General features: G+C 33.5%; 1 protein-coding gene across 2 annotated transcripts in view; it reads right to left on the minus strand.

The window, feature by feature from the left end:
• Positions 1–6,463: 6,463 nt before the first annotated feature.
• LOC115447329 overlaps positions 6,464–27,250 on the minus strand; it is a 35,409-nt gene continuing 14,622 nt past the window's right edge. The window contains exons 1-3 of one of the 2 annotated variants that reach the window (XM_030174349.2): positions 11,941–12,169; positions 8,249–8,380; positions 6,464–8,070 (exon numbers count right to left, since the gene is read on the minus strand). In XM_030174349.2, the coding sequence (XP_030030209.1) occupies positions 7,478–8,070; positions 8,249–8,380; positions 11,941–12,016 (801 nt within the window). In that variant the 5' untranslated portion in view covers positions 12,017–12,169 and the 3' untranslated portion in view covers positions 6,464–7,477. Of the gene's footprint in view, positions 8,071–8,248; positions 8,381–11,940; positions 12,170–27,250 lie in introns of those variants that run through there. The other variant, XM_030174350.2, reaches the window with a different exon arrangement.

The following is a 27,250-nucleotide window of genomic DNA, read 5'->3' on the forward strand; positions in this document are numbered from 1 at the left end:
AATTCTTAGGGAATATTCTTATGTCCCACGTGACAATATTTTCTTCTCCGTTTAAGAAACCTCGGGTAGTAGTAAGAGGGTGTGTGCCTCGGGTTTTGAACTTGTGACCTTCCTCTCTGGAGTCCGTTCCACTCCCAATCAGGCTATGATGCGCCATACTTAAAGGTACGATCGTTAAATCTTGGCGATCTCTAAATCGTTTCGGTAGGAAGTTTCGATTGTTCACTTTTGACAAGACTACTGCGGACCGTTCCACGTTATGACTTGGAATATGGACCTGGAAGGGTTTCCAAAATACATCGTATAATCCGGTTTGTACAGCCATAGAATAAAATCTACTTAAATATTCATAAGTGCTTCAATTTTAGAATACTGTAAATATAGAAGTGAACCATAAAATGTGCCGTGGGCTAATCCGTTCATACATGGGATGCAAATCCGAAGTCTCAGAGAGAAAATTCAAAGTTCATACAGGTAACTGAATTTCCGAATGAATATGCACGAAAATGTGCCACCGGCGATTCCAGGAAAGGAAAAAAATTAAAACAGTCGCATACAGTGCTTAAAAATATGAATAATTTGCATGTAATACTTGTGAAATAAATTAAATCTCTAGAATGGGAATGTCAGTCCTGTTTGGTGAATAAGTTGCAAGGAAATTGTAACAATATGTCAGTAAGTTTTGCGCTGAATTGTAATAAGGTGTTTATTGTATTCGTGCTGCTACATTGTAATATTTGAATGTCATTACATTGGAATAAAGTATACCGAGTGATATATTGCGATTGTGGCTGTTAGTGGCTAATGGCGACGCTGCCTTTTGTTAAAAAAAATACAATTTCAATTTCCTAAACAACCTAAATTTTTCGGAGATTTAATACTCGAGCGCACTCTTTCTGAATACAAAATCGCTAATTCTCAAACAAATTCCTATCCTCAGGTATTAGGTCCAAATTGTTTCGTGTAATAAATTACAGAAGGGCTAAAAGAGTCTTAGTTTTCTGAAAATGTATCCAATTAGTTAAGAGCGTATATTATTTACGTTATTATATATACGCAATGTAGAGCCACGGAGGCTCTTACTGCTTTTACGAGGGAATTATAACATCAGTCAGTTTCATTCGCAGACGGCCGAGGGGCACGAAATCTGTCTACAGCTTGTAATGGTTTTATTGCAGACAGTCGCAGAGCAAACACCCTAGTATAGGGCTGCCATGAGTGCCAAGTGCTTGATGTAACTTATAGCCTTGTCCATTCTTCACTCACACTTCGATAGGTTTGGGAAATGATTGGCGTGTAATTATGGTTCGTGAAATATTTGAGTTGTGTGACTTTGTTTGGGTTGGCATTTACTCTGTTGATCTTTGTATTTATATTACCAAATTTGTTCACGAGTCATCTAAATAATTGATAGCGTCTCTAAAATACTGAAGGATGTACCTAATGCTACTATGCACTAAATACTCAAAATGATCAAATATTATGATTTATATCTAAATTATTAAAATTTAACCCTAAATTCAATTTTATAAAATGTACTGTTAACAATGCATATCGGATATTAGCTAGAAAAGTGAATTTCCCGTTTCTCGTAGACATTCCCCACAACGGGTGGCAAAAGCTTACATCTCGTGATGTATACAAGTGATTTCTAATAGAGACTTCGTTATTTGTGCCAAATTTTTTATGTAAAATTATAATTCTAGATTTAAACAAAGGTATTATTCTGAAAAGTTATGGTAGTATCTTTAAAAATGGTTTTCTTTATTATTATCGCATATCTTTAAATGATATGCGATAATAATAAAGAAAACATATATATAATGGTGTACCAAAATGTAGCGCTATATTCTGTGAATATAATACGTGTAAAATGTATTTATCGATTATATTAAGATTTTTAAATTGCAAATATATGCTATATTGCATCAATTTAAACCTTGAATAAGTACGACAACCCTACGGATGCCTCCCTCGCCTTCGCCACGGCCCAACGATTACGATTTGAAAACATTCCCTGATAATAATTGTATTAGTCTGCAATATTTTCCAATTATTTTCTTTTTGTTAGGGTTAATTGTCCGTGCAACGTAGACATTAAGTTTTGTAACAATATACTTTACGACAATCTATTGCAAAAAGTTTTAGTTGTGTTTTATTTTTATATAAATGTACGTATGCCTTTTAATACCGATGCGATTAAAATGTTCTGAAACACTTTAAACACATTTCTCAGATGTTTTACCATGTGAAATTGAACTTCGAGTGCGAAAGTTTTCAAAATCAAATTGAAAATATTATAAAATGGTTGAGAACAGTGGCGTGAACTGACAAGATATAAAACGTTCAGCGAAGCGATGAAAGAAGTTTTCACCGCATTGTTCCTTTCTGCGGACTGCTGGGTTAATGCTCTAAATCATAACTATAGGAACTCGATTGTTTTCCTCAAAATGTTCGCGTAAGTCGCGCCATATTTTACAAACAAAGCTGTTGGTCTATTATTCAAACAGCGCTATTATCCACGTTTTTTACTCACCTTTGTATTAAAAATAGCTATTGTTTGAATATTTTGGTGGATTAAGAACAGAAGTTTGTCCTACTTGCCGCTACGTTAGTTGATGGCTAAATAAATTAGTTAAAATATTGCTTAAGTTTTAAAAATTTTCAGAAGCGTATAAAAATTATAACTGGTAATACCTTTCCTAAAACGGCTATACTCACGTTTATTCTTTTTGTATTGGTTCAATGATAAAATCACAATATTAAAAATCTTCTGGCTGTTCCACATACTCTTATATCAATTGAATATAGAGACAACACGTCACATTTGATTTAATTCTTTTACAGAAAATATAGCCTTTAATTTTTATAACCAGCTTGGCTTGAGTCCAACATCTGGGAAAACCAGTCCCAAGCTAATCGTGTTAGAAAACCCACATAAGTGCTGCCCGACCCAGGATTCGAACTCGGAACTACAGTCCATACACGTTATCCTGACTACCGAACCACGGGGCACTATAAAATCTACTATTAATCCCATTCTATCCAATGTAGTACGCAAAAGCGACAGTTCAAAATATATAATTAGTTATGTATTAAGAGAATGAGGCTTAGAGAAGGCATGTTGCGACCATAATCCGCCTTATTGTCCTCTCACTGGTGACGACGCAACAAAAGCGCCTCAGAACGTCTAAAACACCTCACTCACAATAATACTTGTAGCCGGCTTTATCCAAGGATTTGTTGCGTATACATTTCATTTGAATACAAACTCCACGCTTTAGGATTCCAAAGCAGATTATTAATTTTAATACAGTAACATTAGATGATATATGCTGGCGTCATTATGAGGATCTGTAGCTTAATTACATTCAATTAATATATATTGTTTATTTCAACATAAATATCTACTAGCATATGTAAGAATTGATGTAGAATATTTTTATATCGTTATGTGAGATGAATGGCAAGTTTATTATAACTTATAGCAAGGAATATGTCTTCATACGAAATAAATGTCGGTAAATGTACTGATAAAAGCATATCTTTTTAGTAGCTATATCTTTCTTTCGAGGTTACTCAACAATATCGACTGTCTTTTTCCAAAAGTATTTTTTTCGATACAATTTATAAATGTTATATCACTTTGTGACCAGTGACAAAAATATATAATATACTTTTTAACAAATTTGCGGCGTTTGCGTTAACTGTGGGTTGTAAAAGAATTAAACAGACAATAAGGCACTTAGTAAAAGGCTGTGAAGATTTTTAACAATTGTTTCCTAAGTGGGAGACAAAAGGCTTTAATGTATTTTTATTATACCCTAATTAAAATTATGAAACGCCGAAAGAAATGAGCTTGAGAAGATGAATTTCTGGCGAGCTACGTTATCCGTATTTTATTACCCTTTGTCCCTACAAAGGTGTCAATTGTCCCCGAGCGGGCTTCTGTTGAAAGGACCCTATTTTAAATTACAATTTCGCGACAAGTACGCCGATACGGACAAGGGGCTCAAAACAAAATGAACATCGTTTTTAATCATGGAGTTTAAAATTAGTTCTCTTTGAAACACTGCATGCCTTCGCTAATCCTGTACAAAGAAGAACCGACAAAAAATACACAATAAAATTTGTGGATAAAGAATTCAATATAAAGAGGCCAGAAAATATTTTTTAAAGCTTACTAAGAAATATGTAGTTAGTTTATAAAGCAATAAAATACATTATTATAATGCCTGCCGACAAATATTTTAAGGATTCAGGAATTAAATCTGTTAGTAGCGTTACTTTTATGAGTTGTGATTGCAAAGACCCTACATAAAGAATTTAAAAAATATTCCGTTCGTATATCTGTTGGAAACGAGCCGCTTGCATATTTAACCTTTTTAAGGACCCTTTGTATGGGTCTCATATTGTGCGCGAGTGAGACTCGCGTGAGATTCTACCACGTGTCCTTTTTAACCGATTTCAAAAAAAAGGAGGAGGTTATCAATTCGACGTGAATTTTTTTTTGTTTGTTTGTTACCTCAGAACTCGCTTATTTATAAACCTATTTAGAAAATTCTTTTTTTATTCGAAAGAATATCTCTCCAGATTGGTCCCATAAAATTTTTTTCAACATCGCTTCAGTCGATTGGTTTCAAAACTAAAAAAACTAGAATAATTATGTCGTCCAAGAAAACAAAATCGCGAATTTATCTTTCCTATGACATTTTAAGTTTTGTTTTTGCATTGAGTTTGGTTGAGTGTACTTCTCATATACTTATACATATAGCATAACATCTTTTCCGAGTGTCAGGGGTAGGCAGAGGCGTAACATTTCAGCGGGATAGCCGTACTGTGTGTGAAACATATCAGTTGTGTTTTTGGGTTGGGTTTAGTTGATTCTACTTCTTACATACATTACATATATGTATATAGCATAACATCTTTTCCGAGTGTCAGGGGTAGGCAGAGGCGTTACATTTCAGCGGGATAGTCGTACTGTGCGTGAAACATATCAGTTGTGTTTTTGGGTTGGGTTTAGTTGACTCTACTTTTTACATGCATACATATATGTATATAGCATCACACTTTTTCCCCTTTTTAGGGGTAGGCAGAGATGTAACACCACAGCGCAGTAGTTGTACTATGATGGAAATATATCTGTTGTGTTTTTGGGTTAGGTTTGCTTTTATATTGACTAAATTCAATCGACTTGTTACGTCTTTAAATATATTATTCAAATATATAGGCTGTAAGTATTTAATGATGACAATATTTTTTTTTTTTTATAAATGAGTTCTGTTGACAATATTTTTAAGAAGTGTCCTATTATAAAACGCCCAAATTTTTTATTTCCTATTTCTTTAAAAGTAATTATCATCGTCTAATAGCGTTGTTTTCATTCATTTACTTTGACATACTTACTTGCATGTAGTCGAGCACTGAATACTTTGCAGCATTCCTTAATGCTCTAATCTGCAATGGTATCTTGATCCTTATTGAAAACGCAGATTAGAAATCTATTTGCAAGTTCACAAATAGATAAGAATAGATTGGAATTATAATATAAAAGAGAATAACTTTGTACGATAGGTACCTGAGATCGGACTACAAGAATTTGTTTAAATTTAAACTATGTTCGCTTAATAAGATCATATAATCTCTATTTTAGAAAGTGATATTCTATGGAATTTGTAAATAATGTCGTCTGTATTTTAAAAGTGATATTTTCTGTTTGCAATTGTTCATTTCTCGAAATGTTTTTATAGTAATAGTTTCATACTAGTAAATAATCTTTTTCACTTTACCGCCTGGATTGAGAGTTTCTGACCAAATATTTGTTTTGTCCTTAAAAGCATCCCGCAGTCGTAGTCGAACTAAACGGCATGTTCGTCTCTGTCAATATACCGAAAATCGAGTGTAGATTCTATTGAATTCTACAATAGTGCATATATAAAGTTTTATAATATACCTTGATATTCTATTATAAAAGTATGTAGTATCCATTAGTTCTACACCAGTGCTTGTGCTTATTAATTTCCATTAAACTTGGGTTGAATGGGGTAACGTATTGAATTTATTAGTAGAGTTCGGCATATTTGCAGTTGTTTAAGGCTTGTTTATGTAATCAGTGTATACTCGCTTTATATAGAGAATTCAGTAAGTACGTTTACATATATCTTTTTTCTTGTTGATTTGTGATTATATACATTATTAGCAGAATAGAACTAACACGTGTTTTATAATACAAGTATATACTTTGTACTCAATAATAAACACTCCAAGCAACATATTCAAGATGGAAACATTGAATGCAATATCTTGTAAGAAATAGGATAGCGGTGGTCATTACACAAATAACCGCTTGATGTTGTACTCTAGATTGTTTCTCTACAAAACAATTTAAACCAATGTAGCTGCGTATCAAACTGAATTGGTTTACATAAAGCAAAGGATATATCGAAATGAATTCTCACAATTTATTCTTTCTGAAGTTTATTTATTAAATCACAACAATATCTCATTTACACAATAGATAAATGGTGACATTAATTGACACTATATCTATATGAATAAAGATGAACGTGTATTATGTGATCTATCTATACGCTTAAAGTTTATGACGACTCGGCTGATACAAAAGAATATTTTTTATTGTAAATTATTGGACATGTTTCAGTATGCCATCGAAGTCGGGTAGGTTGACGCCAGGGTCAGAAAAAGCAATTTAAATTCTTATTTTTTGTTCTAAACGTACAATGTAAGCAAAATCTTATTAAATTTGTGTGTTACATTTGACGGCAGTTAAATATTAAACATTCAAGTATTGCACGTTAAAATTACTCTTATAAAACGAGTTTTAATACTTACCTAATGATATAACATATAAAGTATGTTTATTATCCTAAAATTTTGAACACGAAATTTTGAAATATTGAATGAACCGATTTCCAAAGAATATTTGGCACGCAAGTTCTTTATTATCACAAATTTACACAAAAATAATTTTTTTTTTTCGAAAGAATTTATTATGCATATTTGTATTTAGTGAACCAAACTAATTTATACCTACTTAAAATTTTGACGTTCTATAGTCTTCATACATATATTCGAAATTGATTTACGATTTGATTTACATGGAGACGCGTGACTCTATTAATTTAAAATTCAAACAGTTCAATATGAAATACCGACTAATATCTATTGGACACCGTGAATCAGCAAGGTATCTATTAAATTAAATTATGAACATATGTAAAATATTTGTTCCCAAAACATTGGCACTAATTTAATTCATAGAATTATCTATTTTATACACTTCAAAACTATGGGTATTCCTTTGAATGAAAACAAAAAATCTAAAACATGACATTGTCAGAACTGGAAATACAAGGCCATAGTACTTTAGTGCCGCGCTATTGCTCTTGTAAGATGCAATAACGTTACAGCCAATACGGGCGTGAAAAGATTTCTAAGAGCATAGGTTTTATGTTTAAACTAAACTGTACGCCGCAAGTGACGTTATTAATATCAAGTTTGTTGGCAAACTTGACGCTATGTTCTCATTGGCTGGCAAAAAGGAGCTCGGAGCAGCCGGAGCCGAGGCAGGGTGGTGAGATCTCGCTTCTTCATAAGCGCCGCTCCCTTCACTTTCATCTTCATCATCATCAGACGGGGCTGTAGTTTCTTGTTTTAAAGCTTCTGCTTGCGGCGACAACTCTGCATGTCTTGTAATCGATTGAGCCCTTAATGTAGTGGACGAGACAGGCGGCAAAGTGGTGACTTGTGAAGTATTCTTTAGTGTTGGCACAGTCACTTCCGTTACATCAGAGGTAATTTCTTTATAAAGATTTAGTTCTGTAGAGTTCGCGGAAATCGCAATTTTATAGAAAGTTTCTGTGAGGTTCGCGCTCGTGTTGTTCTTCGATGAAAAATTGAGTAGTTGTTTCCGCAACGTTTGCGAGAGAGGAGTGTTGCAAAAGTGTTCTCTACAAACGCAAGTAAGCTGAATTACATTTTCCGATGTATACGTCAGCGAACAAGACGTCTTGCTATCCGCCGAACAAGTAAGAGTTGATCTGAAATCTACAAAAAATAAATTTAATTACATTTTTACACAACCTTAAAGGTTTAATTTTATTCGAATTACAATTAAAATAACACGATTCGTCAGTCATCTATTAAGTTTGAATTAATTGAATAATAAAGAAATGACTCTTTTAAGCGTTCTTCGTATAAATATTTGTATGCATTTAATACTAACTGGGTGCAAGTGCGATTGTGGCACAATAGGGAGCGTCGGCGGGACACGCGGCGGTCGCCCACTCGGACGAATGCTCGCACATCGTCGTGCTGTTCGACGCCACGCACTGGTGACACTCGCGCCCCTTCACCTCTGGAGATAAAATACATTTTAGTTTGTTGTCAGTTTTACTTGGAAAGACACATTTGTGAGGGGGAAATCTTTTGGACTAATATTTTATTCAATAAATAAGTATTGAAATATTTTTGCACACATCTATACTATTATATAAAGCTGAAGAGTTTGTTTGTTTGTTTGTTTGTTTGTTTGTTTGTTTGTTTGAACGCGCTAATCTCAGGAACTACCGGTCCAAATCGAAAAATTCTTTTTGCGTTGGATAGCCCTTTGTTCGTGGAGTGCTATAGGCTATATATCATCACGCTATGACCAATAGGAGCGGAGCAGTTATGAAACATGTTGCAAAAACGGAGAAAATTATTAGTTTTGAGAGCCTCCGTTGCCTGCGCTGCGTAAACGGTTAAAGTTATGCAACAATGATGTATGACGGGATTGTTCCTCTTAAAAAGATCTAAAAAATATATTATAAAACAAAGTCCCCCGCTGCATCTGTCTGACTGAACGTGTTAAACTCAAAAACTACCCAACGTATTAAGATGAAATTTGATATGGAGATAGTTTGAGACCCTGGGAAGAACATAGGCTCCCGGGAAACTACTACTTTTATAACGGAAAACTTTAGCCTGAAAAACTTTATAACGCGGGCGGAGCCGCGGGCAAAAGCTAGTATATGTATATAAGATAATAGTATTTTCACTTAAACATTAATTTCGATTTCTGACACAACTATTATTCTACAAAACTAATAATCTTTTAAGAAAATAAATAAGTACATTCGAAATATGTTATTACAAATACGATAACTTATTAAATATTGCATTGTGGACCAACTTTTACATAAAACAAGCAACTGTATAACACAAATCCGAAGTAAGATTTGTGTGGTTAACACAACTACAATGTGTACGTGATGTAAGTATCAAGTAATTGCTTAGAGGCAATCGTGTCATAACTCAGCGTCAGAAGTAAGGCTTTGTCATACACAGCCACCGCCTCGCTACAAATAAGGGTTCGAGTTGCGGTGCCAACTAAACCCTCCAACTTCGAGCTCCACACTTGTAAACTAAATAAACAAACATGCCCTGCGTTTAGTCATATTGTAAGTTTGTCTACTCTATTAAGTAGACTATGTTAGGTAAGTATTGTATCAGTGTTAAATGATTTTCAATAGAATTTCCAGAGAATTTGATTTGCAATTTTGATAAATAATTAAATTAAAGCAATTGGTAATTCAGATATCGTGGATTAAAGGTAAAGGAAATTTGAAATATGCATGCACATAAACAATTATTTTATTATCAAATGAGATCATAACAAAAGTGATAAGTAAAATAATTTTAATACTTTGTCCGCAAATTCTATTAAAACTCTTATATTAAGTTAGTTGAGTATTTGTCCTGATCACATTTTCGGAAATGTTCAGTTTGGTTATTTTTTGGGAGTAATAACACCAGTTGACAGATGTGGTAAGGATGACAGATGGAATATAACCAGACTGTTGCGTATTGTGGAGACAGCAAACCTCTCGACGTGGGAACTTTGACCGCATGGAGCAATAATTATACGACGGTGATACATTATGAGGCATAATAATTACTACCGGTTTAATAATGAATATTGTTTATAACAACGTACTTATTACTTATTATGTTTTGATACCACTGCAATTTATTTTTTATAAAAAAAGTGTACCTATGAGTAGAAAATTGACAAATAAGCCAGTCCTGCAAACTTGATCTTCAATCCGTTTTATTTCATTGTACGAGGTCTTGGTAAAAAAGTTTCACTTACAAATCCATTTATCACCTAGCCATTTTAAAGTACGGCTAAATTGAGTAATAAAAGTAAGGCAAAGTTGGGAAATGTCGTAAAACGACTTTACGTGCTAATTTTATTTCCCAAATCACAAACTGAAGTTTAATAAAATGTTGAATTAAGCCGGCTCTTTGATGTGCCCCGGCCGCGGCCGTGTTGCGGCTCGAACCGCGCTTGTGTATTGTTTGTGCCATATTTCTGATGTATATATGTGTTAACATTCGGATAATAGATTGAAAGTTTTTTTTTTCATTATATACATCCAGGATTTTGAATGAAAGCTTGATGCTTTTTATTCAAAATGTTAGGTTTCCTGAAAATATTGTTTCACCTAAAGCATAATTACCAGAAAATAATATATAAAATATAGAAAAAAAGGATATGTATCTGAACAATAATTACATTCTTCTATCTATTAAGCACAGTGATAGAATAAAGAAAGATATTCCTTTTACTTGATTTTAAAAAGGACATTCTTGTGGTGAATATATAAGTATTTTAATACTACGGTTAACAATAATATAACATCTTTTTTTGCCTGTTTCGCACATGGGAATTCATAAATGGTAATATTCGGCTTTGTTCCTTTTATTAAATGAATATTCTGCTAGCAATGTAGTACAAAGGTTATAAATCAAACTGCTTGGGCGTTTGTGTATTTGCCTAGATGTTTATTTGTTAGTCGAAACTGAACGTGCAAACTTGGCATCAGAATAGCTATCGACCCGAACAAACACATAATAAATTGAAACTAACTTCCCTTCCGATATTACAAATTATACATGTCAATATTTTTTTTGATTTCCGTATCCTTGGGTACTATATTCATAAGTTTGCGCTCTCAGTGAAGACTCTGTCCTTTGAATAATAGTGCCTATATGGGGGCCTATATAATATTATTTAGATATTTATCTATGACAACAGAATATAATGACTTCTTATATTATGCTATATATAACAAAGAATAAAGATAAAAGTATTCATTTTTCGGTGTTTTTATCTGTACGGTTAACAAACCTATCCTTCGATTGGAACGCCTGTAATTGCAAAAATACGTATATGCCCCCGTAGATGGAATAAGGCTACCTGACCTTAAGTTAATTCATCGAGAATATTGTACAAGAATAGCTTTAATATTATACTTTTACTGAAATGTGTTAAACACTTGCCTGATGGCAATTGGGCGTATGACTGCGCTTGTTATTCTTACAGTTTTATAATTAATGAAACTGACTTTAATGTCCACCAATGTTAACGGCAAAAATACCCAAGGTCTCAAAGAACTCTCAAATGACAGACACCCACTAACTAATTATAATCCACAGCTATTATTAGACACCTACCAATAAAATTTTCGGTACCTTTGTTTCCTGATATAATATCAACCTCATGTGGAATCAGATAAACGTTTATATAGAAAGTGATTTTTGACCCAAAAGAATTATTTTTATCTCAAAATTTTATTGGTCTTGAATCACTGTGATTGTCTTGGCCTAATTCAATACATACTTAATACATACTAATGGTTTTAATTTCGAAAGGGTTAGGCAGAAATGCAATAAATTACTTTCCCTTAGTTTATCCTATGATGTGGAAAACGGCAAGCCTACCGTCTTATTGGGCCGAAATTCCAACCACGAAAAATAGAATAAATCATACAAATGTAGCGAACTAGTTTTTCAACCCAGAACTTCACGGCTCAAAGAACCACTAGACCAATGAGGCGATATACGTGTATATGATAACATAGTTTAACTTACCTTGTTCCAATGCTCCAATCCTGACATCCATCACCAGGATAGCCACTATACTCATGAGAGACAACGATGAACACATTTTGCAATTATTAGTTTACAATCACTTTTGTATTACCAGCTTTCGCTATACCACTAGATCATTATATACTTCTAACTAGTACACATAATGCTGTAAGTAATTTTAAATTATGAATGCATAACTAATTTCTCTTAGGGTCAAATTATAGTAGCTCAGTGGAAGCGCAGCAAAGTATCAATACAAAAGTTAATATAGCAAATTCGCCCTCATCTCCACAATGCAATTCACATGTTTCTATTGTAATAAAAACAGTCCTATGAATTAACTTTTAAATTGACGTTTCGCTGTTCTTCGAGTGTGATAGTATAAGTTGACCCTTAATAATAAATAAATCTATTTTTATAAGTGAAAACTTGCTAGTGGTTTTTTGATTCCAAAATTGTGGTTATTCCTAATATAATTATCTTGCTGTAACTTTTCCATGCTGTAAGTATATAAATAAAAATGTGATTCAAAGTATTTGCTTTTAACTTCTTTATCATAATTTCTTAGAGAATCATTAGATGATCAATTTGGAATCAGTTTAAATCGTAACTTTTAATCAAGATTTACCGAAATTTCCTGACCCTGTTTATCGATCCATCAAACCACACATTACTCTGACATTAATCGTACCAAGATCACGTATTGGACTGGAGCCAGATAGAAGCACGACAAATAATTAATCCAGTAAGAAACAAAATAATCCTTATGTTATTCACTGATTAAAAATGTTTAGATGGAGGTCTTTATTGTATAACAGAGGCGAATTTTAACTAACTGCAAAGTATAACTTCTATTGGATTAAAATGAAATCCCCGAACTAAGCCTTATTATCTGAATATAACAACTACATTCAAGATGTGGCTTACAAACTCACGCATCGGATTACTAAAGTCTCTTTTCGGTAGTAAGTCGTATTACAATTAAGTATAAAATGTAAAAAATAATGCAAAACTGTAAAATAATAGCAATATAATAAAGTTATTTTTAGTTGTTTCATTAAAGAGAGATGCTTAGTATTTCTAATACAAAGGTACAGTATAGATTTAAAAGTAGAATAATACAATATTATTGGATTAATTCGACGGAGACAATGCCACCTTAGGGACAAAGGAACAAAGCCAACCAGCCAATAGAAAAACAATAGACAATCTTATCCTAGTATTTCCACTTGACACCAGCGGAATGGTTCGTGGAATTTTCATATCTTATGTTATTTTGCACAGAAGTAGGTAAACTGCTTTTGAAACCAGTTTGATTGAAATTACGATAACTGAACTTCAACGATGGAATAATCCTTAAACTCCGATTATGAAGTTATGTAAAGAGGAAATTCACGGTTACATTTATTTTGGGATAATTAATTTTAATGTTTTATGTCCTTATTAATTTTTAGTCATTCCATAAAACGATCAAGATAAATACAAAGAATTTCAATCTTATATTTAATGACTGAAAATCATTGCCGTACAATAAACAATATAGCATACCATAAACCTGATCTACTTTTTACTATTCACATTATTACAATAAACCTAATAATAAAAATGGATTGGACTGCCTTTGAAATAAGAAACATTACTGTCTTTCAAATTGAATATATATTTTCAAAGTAAGCGAAGACAGAGTCCGAAGGCTAAATCCAAACTAAATTAATTGAGTTTCCACGGATTTTGATACAGTATATTTAAAGATATGATATATTTATTGAAAATATATCTTTTAACCGAATTGTATGTAAAATTACATCGTCGTTTAAAGAAAGATATATATTTATATGTAAACACAATATTACGCAAATGTTCGCGGTGCTAATAAAAAAATGAAGGTCTAACAAGTGTGGTATTATGCATTAATAAAACAGTTTTGTACCAATTATAATAAGTTATGTACGGAAAGTCAAAACTATTTATAATACCGAAATGTTTATGGCTAGAATTTAGATTTTTGAAAATATACTGTATGGTCTTAAAAAGATTAGAGCTCATTACATTGCCTAATCGACTATATTCTGTACTATTTAGATTCTTGATTGAACTCTGTCTGAATAGTAGCAAGCTTATATTATTAAATATTCAAAAATTAAACAAAATAATGTATATATAATTATAGTATGTAAATCAATTAATATTAACAATGAGTCGGTGCGGAAGTGTTTATACAAACTTAATAAAGCGCAAACCCTTTGTAACCTAAATCAAAGAAGTGGAGAACAACGTTTCGACTGTTATGCCATTGTACTGGTGGGAACATATGTTTATGTATGTTATTATAGTATAGTGTACTATACTGTATAGTATACATACGAGTTCGTACGAGTACAATACGCGTATACCCAGCGCATAAACATATGTTCCCACCAGTACAATGGCATAACAGTCGAAATACTATACAGTATAGTATAGAATACGTACATTTCGAGTGAATACAAAGCGATTCATTGTGGAAGTAGAATTTGATCCGTTATTCGTCAGCGTATGTTAGCGCTTTGTAAAAATGAAACTTCCTCCTGAAAGTCAGAGTAAAAATGTACAAAATACGAAGGCTTGTTATGTTTAGGTATGAACGTTGTTAAGGCTCAGGATTCTGTTACTCATTGGTACTTCTATTTTATCTACGATTTTATTTGTTACTTTCATTTGAATTCAACATTTCGAACTTAACTCCTTGTCTTTCTATATTATGCTTGTTTTATATTCATAGAAGGATATCCGACGGCCTAGATTTTACACAGCAATAAAAATTTAACATAATGAATTTAATTGCAACAAAATTTCGACATTACGAATAAAATCTCTGACGTATATAAAGAACAAAGTCGTGTTATATTTTTATAGTAATTTATGTGCAACCCATAAAAACTTTAAATAAAACTGTTATGAATTTAAAATTCATTGTTTTTTTATATACTTTAAAATAAACTAAGACATAGCAAACATTAACACCTATAAAATTTACCGAAACCAATTGCGACAAACTCTACCGCATAATATTTTTAATGACAAAACACTGAATTAAGACATAATTAAGTTCATACACTTGGAAAAACATATATATAGAGATTAGATAATATACGACTACAACAAAATGTTGTAATGTAACACATTAACTGTTACTCGTAAATTGAATGAGTTGTGCGCACGTGTTCACCCTAAAGGCGATCGTCACGCTCTTAACGCGCGTCACTACGACGTAGCGACGTAGCGTCCGCGGCTACGCTTCGTAGCTAACTGCCGTAGCTCACAGATTCGCGCATCTCCCCTTGGTGAGGCTGCAACGTGAGTTGAGAGTTGCGAGAATTATTGAGAGTGATTGTTACTATCTTTTATTGTGCTAATTTACTTTTATCATTTATTCTTACTCATGTTATTATAAGTGTGTAAGTTTGTGAATACGTTTAGAGATTTTGATTTGCAGCTTTCGCATAATAGATTTGGATGAAATTAAATACAAAAGTAAACTGCATGTTTTAGGGTAAAATAAAAGGTACCTTTTAACTCGAAAAAGTACACAATGTGTTTTTCAGATCGGCAAAAGAGCAATATTATATATACTCGGTATTTTATAAAATACTCAATATTATTTTAATTGACATCGATGGTCTTAACTTTGTCAAATCAAAAGGTTATTTACGTGATTATGATCTTGCAGGGGTTCCAACTTCGTGACACTACTGGATACAAATGGATTTGTTTGACCGAAACTAAGCGACAGAATTTACATACCGCAGACAAAATTTATATTTACATTAAACAACTGTTGTCATTTACCACCATTTTATGCCTGTGGATTGATGTATACATACCCTTATTTAAAAGTACCGAGGCGATAAAACGTGCTATTTAAAGCAATATTATAATAGCTATTAGTATTACTAAGTTCCATAAAAAAATAATGTTGCTTTACTGCAAAAATTGAATTTTTCCGTTTAGACACTAGCCACAAAACGTAACACCACATTTTCAACGCTAAGAAAATACGTCCTTAATAATGGTTTATTTTTAACATTTAACAACACAAGCACTGGGAGCCACGAGGAATAAAAAACAAAAGAAGTAATTATTTACAAATGAGGATAATGTATTCAGAGAGGAAAACAAAACGGGATAAATCCCATCTCCCTTGTGAAACGTATATCCGGAGACTTAGCTCAAGTTCCGGACAATACCGAGCCAAACGAGTGCTGTACACAAATATCTGGATATTCATTTCGGCAGCTTTCAATAAAAAACTTTTCCCCTCGGGAAACGGGATAATGCCGTTTATAACTATACGAGAGCTTTATAGTAATTTATTAAGTGGTTGTGCCGTGTTTAGATAGTTTGGTCCATGGCGTGAGTGTGCTGGCTAGACCGGGAAATTTTATGAAACCTAAGTAAGATTCAAACATTTAAGTCATCAGACAATACTAGCGATAAATGTCCGCAACTTAAAATCTTTTGCAACTTCATCATGTTTATCCTGAAAAAATATTTTCATGCCAGTAATGACGCAGACTTTAATGCCCTTTTCTTAATAACACAATAGCTGCATATTTGTTGGTTAGTGACCAAAATCGACAGAGTGGCGGTAAATATTAAGCGGACTCTCAGACATGATCTACAACAGTCTTCCAATGGTTTAATGGGACTTGGTGTAAATGTTTTTGAGCGATGGTGATATTTCTTATTAGATCATACGAAACCTAATTTGCCAAGATCTTTAAGAAATACCGTTTTTTCGTTCGTTATTTCGAACATGAAGTCTGCAACAGTCTTCCAATAGATTAATGGGATTGTCTTGGTGTGTAAATGATTTTAAACTATGGTGAATTTTTAGATAATATGATACCTAATATACCGAGATCTGTCAACAAATACAGTTTTTCGTCGTCGTAATAACTGCTATTTATTTATATATTTGAATACACTGACAATATTTTAATTATTGTCATTGTTGATGTATTGAGCACCATACAACAGAGGTGTGAAAGCCTTGCTCAATGGCCTGATGACCTCGTAACGCCTGTATGAAAACGGTGCATAGACTGCGCTAAACCCCAGGGATGTTTTGTCCCACGGAGCAATGGCCGTCTTTCACGTGGAGATAAGTTACACGTAGCATTAATTCCATGTTCATATCGCACTAGCATTTCCTTGTAGCTCAATCTGCATGTAAGTTCTTTTGCGATATAAATGTTGTATTTTGTAATTTCGATGAATAAAAATAGCCTATTTGTTAATTTAGGTCTTGATCTATCTGTGTGATAGAATTTTGTAATTTCTAGCAGATAAATGCGAAGGATATGCCGTTATGCTCCTCGTTCTTTTCTCAGTTCTGCGATTTATGATTGGAAAAAGCATGAATTATCCGGCACTGTCATCTGTTTCTAATTTGGTGGTTACAGATGCGCGGATTATACTTGGAAAAATCAATTGAAAACTTATCGAATAAGCCTTGTGTACATCAATACCATCTTAGTCTTTTTTTTCTATATTTATATGTACTTGTCTGGCAAAATGACCCCTCTGCACCTGATGGTAAGTAGAGTGGGGACTGGGGTCAAATATAATGTCGACAAACAAGAGAAAGAAAGATTACCCCTCATCAGTCGACAAAATTATGCCGGCCTGATAAATATACACAGGCTGTTCCGGAACGCGACACACTTACGTGGGTCATTATGTCGGGTTTTAACACCTTATGTACTGTAGTCGCTATCCCGTAAACTTACCATTTCGAGAATACCTAGAAGTAATCACCAACAAAAAAAAGACAATGAAAGTCTACATGTTCAATATAGTCATGAAGCTTCTAACTAACACTTCAGTTAGTGATTAGTTAATATTATACTGGTATACGTATGATTTAGATCACGAGATTAGGTATACAATAGCGTGCAATATCCTCAACGAGGCTCTAATCCTAAACGGTTTGTAGTGGCTCATGGATGCAGTATTTGTGATCGTGAGCATCCACTCTCAGATGAGATTACTGATATTCCGAACACATTTTAATAAAGATTTAAATATATATAAGAAACATGTCTGAACTTCGTCGATATTGATTTTCTTTTCAATACTTTCATATGCAGTCGTGTCGAATAAGGTGAACTTACTTTGTAAATTGATTGTGATTAAAATTTCGATGGTTTTGCTTTTAAAGACAAAAAGGTCTGTTTTATCTGATCGCCCTGAAGAATTGGACGGGATTATGACCCTAAATGGACCGGTACGACCACTTCACGAGCATTTCTTATGCTGTGCTCGTTTTAGAAATACGTTGTTTATTATGTTGAACAACCACAATCTTAGTATTTTGTATCCTGTTTTCAAATGCATGCAAATAACATTCATGCTCCGTCTACTAAAATAGAGCAGTATTACCCAAATAGTAAATAATAAAAGAGGTACGTTATTCAAGGATTTTATCCATTTGATATTTTTTCTTTTAACGAATGACATGTATACATAAACATAAGTAAAAATGTAAGAATATATATATATAACATGAAATCGCCACGATACGATTTCCTTGACCGGCTAAATGGACGGAATGTTGTGCATTACGGTCTGCACAAACAGTAGATAATGATCTTCATTAGAGCGGCCTTCTTTGATATAATCTGAGTGCTCTCACACTGATGACTTGCAATCAACAACAGAGCCAAGCTCGTCATTCAAATATTATACTCGTAATTTGGTATTGTTGGTACTATAAAACTAAACCACGTAAAAATAAACTTGTAGGTCATTATACCGCAGAGCTAAATTCGTGAACGTATGAACAAATGAAATAGCGGTATATTTTGCATTAGATGTTAGACATTATTTTGGAAATAGCCTGAAAATAAATATAAATTTTAATTTAACTATAATGTTGACGAAAACGAAGAAATATATTAAAAACAAGCAAGCCGCCTGCCTGTGCTTTCGCGACCTTATATATATTATACAAAAATAATCCTTATAGCATGATTCAGTATTCACGCGTGATGGCTTATTATTAGCGTACTTCATGTATAACTTTGGTGTTTCTATACCGATTTCTATGATTCTTTTTTATGGAATATTTAATAATGTTAACTTTTTAATTAGGGATGACTGAGAGTGTTATAAACGTAAGAGTAGACAAATATAATGAGAAAGCTTCGAACTGCTAAGCTATCGGGAGTTACACGTGTTATTGTGAGTCAACCATAAAAGATAGACATATGCTGTCGTGGGATATTTTTTACATAATTTTAAGGAGAACATTTCCGTCATACATGATTTCTGTGTAGCTTTAACCATTAAGGTTGCACACGCGACGGAAGCTTAAAAAATGGAGTAACTTCTCCCGTTTTCCCAACATTTTCCTTCACTGCTCTGCTCCTATTAATTGTAGCGTGATGAAAAGTATACTATAACCAGCACAGGAGTATGACAAATAATTGTACCAAGTTTCGTTAAAATCCGTCGAGTAGTTTTTGTTTCTATAACGGTTATACAGACAGACAGACAGACAAAAATTTTACTGATTGCATTTTTGGCATCAGTATCGATCCCTAATCACCCCCTGATAGTTATTTTAGAAATATATTTCATGTACAGAATTGACCTCTCTACAGATTTATTATAAGTATAGATAAACTCAATTGACTGCCTCAGTGGCGTAGATTTATTGCATGCGCGTCATGATTACTGCTGTGAAGTCCTTGGTTCGAATTCCGGTGCGGGCAAAGTCATATTGGCTTTTTCTATTCAGTATCACCCCGGACTTCGCAATTTGTACCCGATACGGCGATAGACTCGCCCCCTTTCATACTATAGGACGGAACACAGTGCGAAAATGCCTTCCCGTTTCAAGGAAAAGCGTGATGTGTGTGTGTTTTTTTAAATCGGATTATTTCCTAGCTTCAATAGGTATTACTTATAAATGCGAAAGTCACTGACCGCCGTAAATTAAATTTGAACAAATAGACTAAAATCGATGGCATCAAATTTTGTGTTTTAATGTAAGTTTTCTGGTGTTAATATTCTTTTTGCGCAAAATATCGGTTCATCCGCAGCGAGTTCGAAAATATTCGCCCCTCGGGGCAAAAGTTCTGAACGGACATTTTGTCCGCTAGGAATTTTGTTCATCAAATAAAACTTGATAGAATTGGATAGATGGAAATCTACTGTGGACATTGTCATATGTGCTAGCACGTGCGATTTTTAGCTTGCGCAAGACAATTAACACAACCCGATTCAACAAAAGCATTTCGTGCCAAAATGTAACTTCTAAACGAGTACAGGTTGTTTTACGAGCACAATGTTACGGCGAAGTGACCGTAAATGACGAAATTATTAAAAGCCTCGAGACAGCCGTACATAAATATCAATGAAGATACATTACAGAGAACATTTCAAAACGTTTTCACATTAAAATATTATGAAATACGAAACTAAAAGTATTCCTCGATACTTATTTTAATATCAAAGGGGTCCAGGGAATGCTATTGCTGAGTTTTCAGTACACTTTTCTCAAACATGAAGTGATGTATTCTTGAATAGCTTGTGTAATACCTTTATGCGACTCATATACTTTATATTAAAAGTTGATATACACATTAACGTTGATATATAAAAAAAATATAACCACCACAGAAATCGTCTCTTTTTCATTTGTACATAATGTATCACGCTCACTTCATCCAATTATATATACTATAAGTTGTTATAGAATATATTTGTCTGCTAAGACATAAGGCAAGTATGATCTTAAATCATTCATATAAAATTTATTCTAAACATACGTTAAAAAAATGTTTTAGACACGATTTAGCTCTAATTTAATAATAATTGCCATTTCATACAAAACAGAAATGAGACTTTAAGTTATTCATAGCCGCAAAATGCAATTTAAATAATAAAACACGTTGCGGGCTTGAGGAAAGATAACATATTCGAAAAGGAAGGCGCTCGCGCGTTTTCTATCGAACGAATAAACAATTTGCATTTTTTCTACTACAGTCGCTAAAAAAGGTCATTATTATAGATTTTTTTAAAAACACAATATCTTTGTCTCGTTTTAATCTATTTTTATTGTGTTTTATGGTTTAATATCAGACTTTTTTATTCGTAGCGGGGTATCGTAGAATCAGTTAGGGTTTATCGATCTATACAAATCCTTTACCATCTTTAAATTCACTGTCGTCAATTCTTAGGTACCAAAATACAGAACGGACGCAGAATTGGCCCTCAATATAGGCCTCAATGTATAAGAAATTTCTTAACCTTGGATTCGGTTATTAGATCCAAACTCCAAAGGATGACCTAGGGTTAAGACACGCAAGTTATCTTATTCATATCCCAAGCGATGCAGTATCGATCTACGAATCAACTATATTACCTACTGTCGCTTTCCTGTCATCATGCTGGAAGTTATTATACACGCAAATTCACAATGTTTATTAATCATCTTCATGCAGCCGGAATAGCGTAGAACTATATTATTATGATTAGTTTTAGGCAATGCAACAAATACATTAGTTATTACCTACACAACATTATCCACATATTCATATCATTGCGTCGACCTGCGGCCATACATTAGAATTTAAGCTAAAGCTTTCACATGGTTGACCCGCTGGATTAATCTATTCGCCTTATAGTGCTTCTATATACATTTTGGGTGACACCTAAATATTAGGTATACAATTCACATACCAATAAGTTCGTAAATCCTTATTATAGCAACGTAAATATTTCTTATTTTAAATAGAATGTTGGTTTACGTCTTAATCACATAATTGCTACTACTTATTTTATATTAAGATCTGTACTTTACTAATGTTGAGTCTCAATGTTTATACTGACCTTTTTTAATTTCAGGTAAAAAAATGAATAATATATGACAAACCATTCGTTTCCGTCGACGATTGTGAAACGGGAGGCCAAAAACTGTTTCATCGGTTCAATTAAAACTTTGGCCCGAGGCCCGGTCGACCACGGCGCATAATTACGGGTGTCACTCATACCCTCTGTGTCTCGCCACGTTATTATTCGGCTGGACGGTGGCAAACCGTCTTGTTTCCAACCGAGAGAGGCTGAATTTATAAGTCACTTTGCCGTCGCTTTTTCATAAATAAGTTATGGCTTTGGCAATAGACCTACTCTGCCATTATACAAGCGCGTTAATTGAGTTCGAATCTAATTAATGCTAAATGCCAAATATGCCAACAGTTAATTTGATTTCAACTCTTAGTTCGCTTACAATTCAGAATACCATGCTTTTGTTATTCAGACATTATAATTATAATTTACGGTATTGTGCTGTAAACACTATAAATCACCGCAATGAACTGGTACTAGCGACTGGGTAGCGACTGACAGCTGATTAAGTTGCTGCTTTTGTGAATAACAATCATAACCTGATGTATTATTGGTATGTAACTAAAAATTTCGGAATATATACAAAACATAAACATTCAAATTACACGCACACAAACGCACTCATGCCTTTCATTCCCGAAGAGGTAGGCAGGCGCTACTGGTGCACCCACTTTCTGTCAAGTACATTCACCAAGCGAGACAATCACCACGTAGAAAAACAAATGTCACTTTACCCGACCCGGCGTCAAATCCGAGACTTGCAGTCATACCGTAATATAACTACTGATGTAGTAAATTTTAGAATATCGTGAACAAAGAAAGAAACGTCACGAGCTGTGCGCCTTATACTGTACGTTTTTTAGGCAACAGTATTGCTGCCGTCTTAATGATTTCAACATGGTACTTAACAAAGTCATATAAATTTTAATCTCCCAAACGAGGAACATTATACGCTTGGGACGTACAAAGGCTAATGTTATTCCGTCACTGTCCATTCCAAAGGCGTCGGTACACACAACTTACTTTTTTACTCTACAATAACGTTATACTCTAGGGAAAAATGAGGCCTCACTTTTCACATTATCTGCAAGTTTCCCTTGTTCTCTTTCTTGTTATTTATTAATGCGCTCATACATTTAACTTGTAACCGCTCAGCGTAATAAAAACTATTGAATATATTACAAAACTTTTGTGATACTGTATTTTCAACTGTATGTAGTGGTTTAAAAGGTCAATTTATTTATTTTCGAATGGGAATGTCCAATTACCTAGCGATACCAACCGGGGTGACTGAATAGTAGATTTTCTAACATAAATTGTCTATATGTTAACATAAATATAAGCCAAGTTAATTCATTTTTTATATCTAGCCATATATATCAAGGTGTTCTTGTCAGATTTGAAAACAAGTTTTTTGTCGCCCGCGTGCCATTCGCCGCCACCACATGTTCTTGCAGCGCTCATAGCTCTTGAATGCAATCCCGAAATTCATGTTTTCTGAAGGAAGAAAGAAATGCAAATTTAAAATATAAGGATTGTGGAAACCTTTTTGAAATATAAATGTACATGTAATGTAAAATTTTATTCTTAAATAAATGAGTAAAAGTAATACATGCCGTTTTATATGTTGAAGTATAGAGAAGCGATTCCAAAAAATGTCTTAATATTCTAGTCTTTTATTCTACAAAACAAACAAATGTTAAAAGACTACGACTACTGCTAACTAATATTAAAAGAAACAAATGATCTCACAAATACGCGTCGCTAAGGTCACCGCCATTATAAAAGTGTCGTAACAATTTGTAACGATAATACTAATAATTATCTCGCCAACCCCATCTCGGTAATAACCGTAAAGAGGTGATAACTTTTACAGCCATTGCCGTGTTTGTATTTATATTGTTGTGGTCATCTGCTGGCGTATAACCTTGTTTTTTAAATTAAAATTATGGTATCTAACTCGCATTAAATGTTTGAGTTCTAAAAATAGAAAACATTTTAATTGTCCCGGATTTGAATTTGTACCAGATTTTAAAAGAGGGTCTGATGGACGAGAAAAAGTTCTTTCGCCTCGTGGTACACGCACGGGACACATGTTCTTTTACTAGTAAAAAAACAAACCAGTCTACGACGATATAAATAAGTGATAGGACTTACCCGAACGAATAGGAAAAACTTGCTTTGGTATGCGCGGATATATATGCTTAGCAACCACTGACGCATCTCTACTTAAATCTAATACTCGGAGGATACAAAAAAGGAAAAAGAAATAACTTGTTTAAATAATGTCAATACGAATAATTGATATGTTCGAATTTATAATTTTACTATTTCTAACTCCAAATACGTAAATATTAAAATAAGAATCCCGAACCATTCCTGTATCAACGTTTTACAAAATCATATACACAACTTGAACAAATTTTTATTTCACTACTAGCTTCCGCCCGCAGCTTCGCCCGCGTGGATTTCGGACTTCAAAAATGGAGGAGGTGCTCAATTTGTCGGGATGTTTTTTTAATGTATGTTTTACCAAGTTTCGTTAAAACCCGTCGAGTAGTTTTTGATTCTATAACGGTTATACAGACAGACAGACAAAAATTTTACTAATTGCATTTTTGGCATCAGTATCGATCCCTAATCACCCCCTGATAGTTATTTTGGAAATATATTTCATGTACAGAATTGACCTCTCTACAGATTTATTATAAGTATAGATATAGAAGATGAGTAAATACTTGTAAGTGAATATTTTTTAGAACACCATCTATACATATTATAAAACAAAGTCGCCAAAAGCTGTCTGTCGTGAAAGATTTTCACAAAATTTACTGAACGATTTTTATAGGGTTTTTACTAAAAGATAGTGCAATTTTTGAGAAAGGTTTAAGTTAATAATACATTATGGTTTTATGTAAATTGGCTGAAGTATAAGGATTACTGTTGTTCCCCTCCGCATCTGTCCGTCTGTCAAACATAATAAACTCAAAATCTGCTCAACGGATTTCGATGAATATGGTATGGACATATTGAAAATATTTTTTTACCAAATAATATAAAGCAGTGAGATTAAATTACACTAAAGTGATTTGATGACGGAAACAGTGACTTTGTAATGTAATAAAACGAGCCGGTAATTAGAAGAAAACTAGTTTAATCAGCCGAGGGAGCTGGCACCGCGAGCGCAAGTGACCTAGCTCTGCCAACTAACGCAATTACCAAGCCGCTGTCGTATTACGTCACAGTGGCAACTTGCACAGCAATGTAATATTGTCGCATATTGTTATTGTCACTCAAGAGCTTCAGTGACGATGAATTAATACAAAATATATTTTAATCGTAGTTATTCTGTGATAAGGGAAGGGTATATTTAATTTACAGTTATTTGTAGAGCCTTGCAAACCTAGTGAATATTTTGGTAGGTGGCTAGCCATAAGAAAAGCGAAGACCGGACTCCCCTCTTGCATTATTTTTTTTATATTGGCATATAAAGCAGATATAAACAATACCTACATTAAGTATGTACCAGCCAGTTTCAGATATGTACGTCGTTAAACCGGGTAAATTGACTATAGTTGACAATGATTACAAATAAATCGACAGAAGTATATATCTAAAATAACGTAGTTAATTCTGACATTGTGGGTGTTTACGGATAACGAAGATCACTTCAGATGACCCACAAGCTCGTTTGTCCATTTTTCTGTAAAAACAAATATCTACCTATGGACTAATTGTAATTGAACTACTTGCCTGATTTACTACACTGTGTCGCATCGTCATATGAGACATTCTCAATAGACGTATGCAAGCTTTGTATTAAACGTTAACCTTAATGTTCCAACTCTCTGACAATGACAAAATTTAACCCACTTCCCGCGCAGCTCCTCGTAACGTTTTATGGAACCTCTTCAATCTTCATTCCATTATTTTTTTAAACTATGTAATATTAGGATAAGTTCATTTGAATTAGTTAAAAGCCACTTTTGCTGATATTTTACTGCTCGTGGACTGCTGCGATGTTATGATTATTTGTTATTTTTATAAATATTGTTAACTTTTCTAAAAGGGAAGGATAAAATGTGATTACTATAATAATACATACAGATATTTTTCAAAATTTCCTTTTTAAACTAGCTTATTTTTCATGGTATTCCGCTTTATAAACAGACGCATATGTAACTTTTAGTAATGTGGCTAACTCTCTAAAAGTGCCACAATACCACAGAGATACCGTGTAAATTTGGCCTCTGTCGAGCCAAATCCACACGAAGCTAACCCAAAACCCCGCCGAAGCCCGAAACACTCGCAAACAAATCTAGTTACATAGCAACTCTTACTTAATATTGATAAAAAATCTCAGTAAACCATAAATTCGTCTACAAATACCCAGATTAATATCTTAGTAAAAACCTTAGGTTAATAAATCATTACCAATTACGGGACAGTAAATAGGGTAGTCGGTAGCAAAAATAAATTGTCGTGGTCCGTCTTAATGTTCCCTCCCTCACCAATGTTTTGCAGCTGGTTTTACGAGACCATTTTGTCAGTTTTTATAGCTTGGCCAGCCTGCGTCTGCCAGCACAGCAGCTTAAGATATGAGGTCATCTTCATTCAACTAGATCTCTGATAATATGTATTGTGGTATTATATTGTATATTCTAGCAAAATATTACAGCATTAAATAAAAAACATCGTTCAATAAACAAGATATTCTTAAGTCCACAAAGATAAAATATCGCCTTTTATCTCGTATGCAACCGAAGCAGGGATCTGTCAGAAATACATGTGCATATGAAATGCTTTGTTTATAGAACGTTACTTTACATGGACGTGCGAGGTGCACCTGCCGAACGAACTACACTGAATAATATGCTCTTTCAAAGTGAATTTATAAAGCAAATTTGTATTCTTGTCGATGTTTAAGTCCATTTTATGGGAACTGTTAAACATTACGTTTAGTATTTCATACCGACAGTCCTGATATTTTAATTATAAAATATTTTAGCTACATTTTAATGTTCAATTTCTATAATTCTGTATAAGTGTATTATTATCCGATATACATGACGAGTCCAGAATTAGTTTTACGAGATGGCACAAACGTAAAAGTTTGCGTTTCCATATCGTATAATTTCACGATAAATTGCCCAAATTTATCAATCATTCTAGTGAAAACGTTATATTCGCACGTTTCCGTCCGCGCGTCGCGCTCGTCTTGTCAAGCATTTGTCATCCGCAATTCATAAATCGGCGAATGGAATTATCGGTGTCCTCGTTTTATAACGTGTTTCTTTATAAGTACGTTTTTGTTTTCTGCAATAAGCGTATGTGAAAATTGGTTAAATTTGTATAATCATTTTCGTTACATTTATTTACTACATTTAAGTTACTGCATCATCCTAATTTACTATAT

The sequence above is a fragment of the Manduca sexta genome, chromosome 6 (genome assembly GCF_014839805.1).
Source record: "Manduca sexta isolate Smith_Timp_Sample1 chromosome 6, JHU_Msex_v1.0, whole genome shotgun sequence".
Lineage (NCBI taxonomy): Eukaryota > Metazoa > Arthropoda > Insecta > Lepidoptera > Sphingidae > Manduca > Manduca sexta.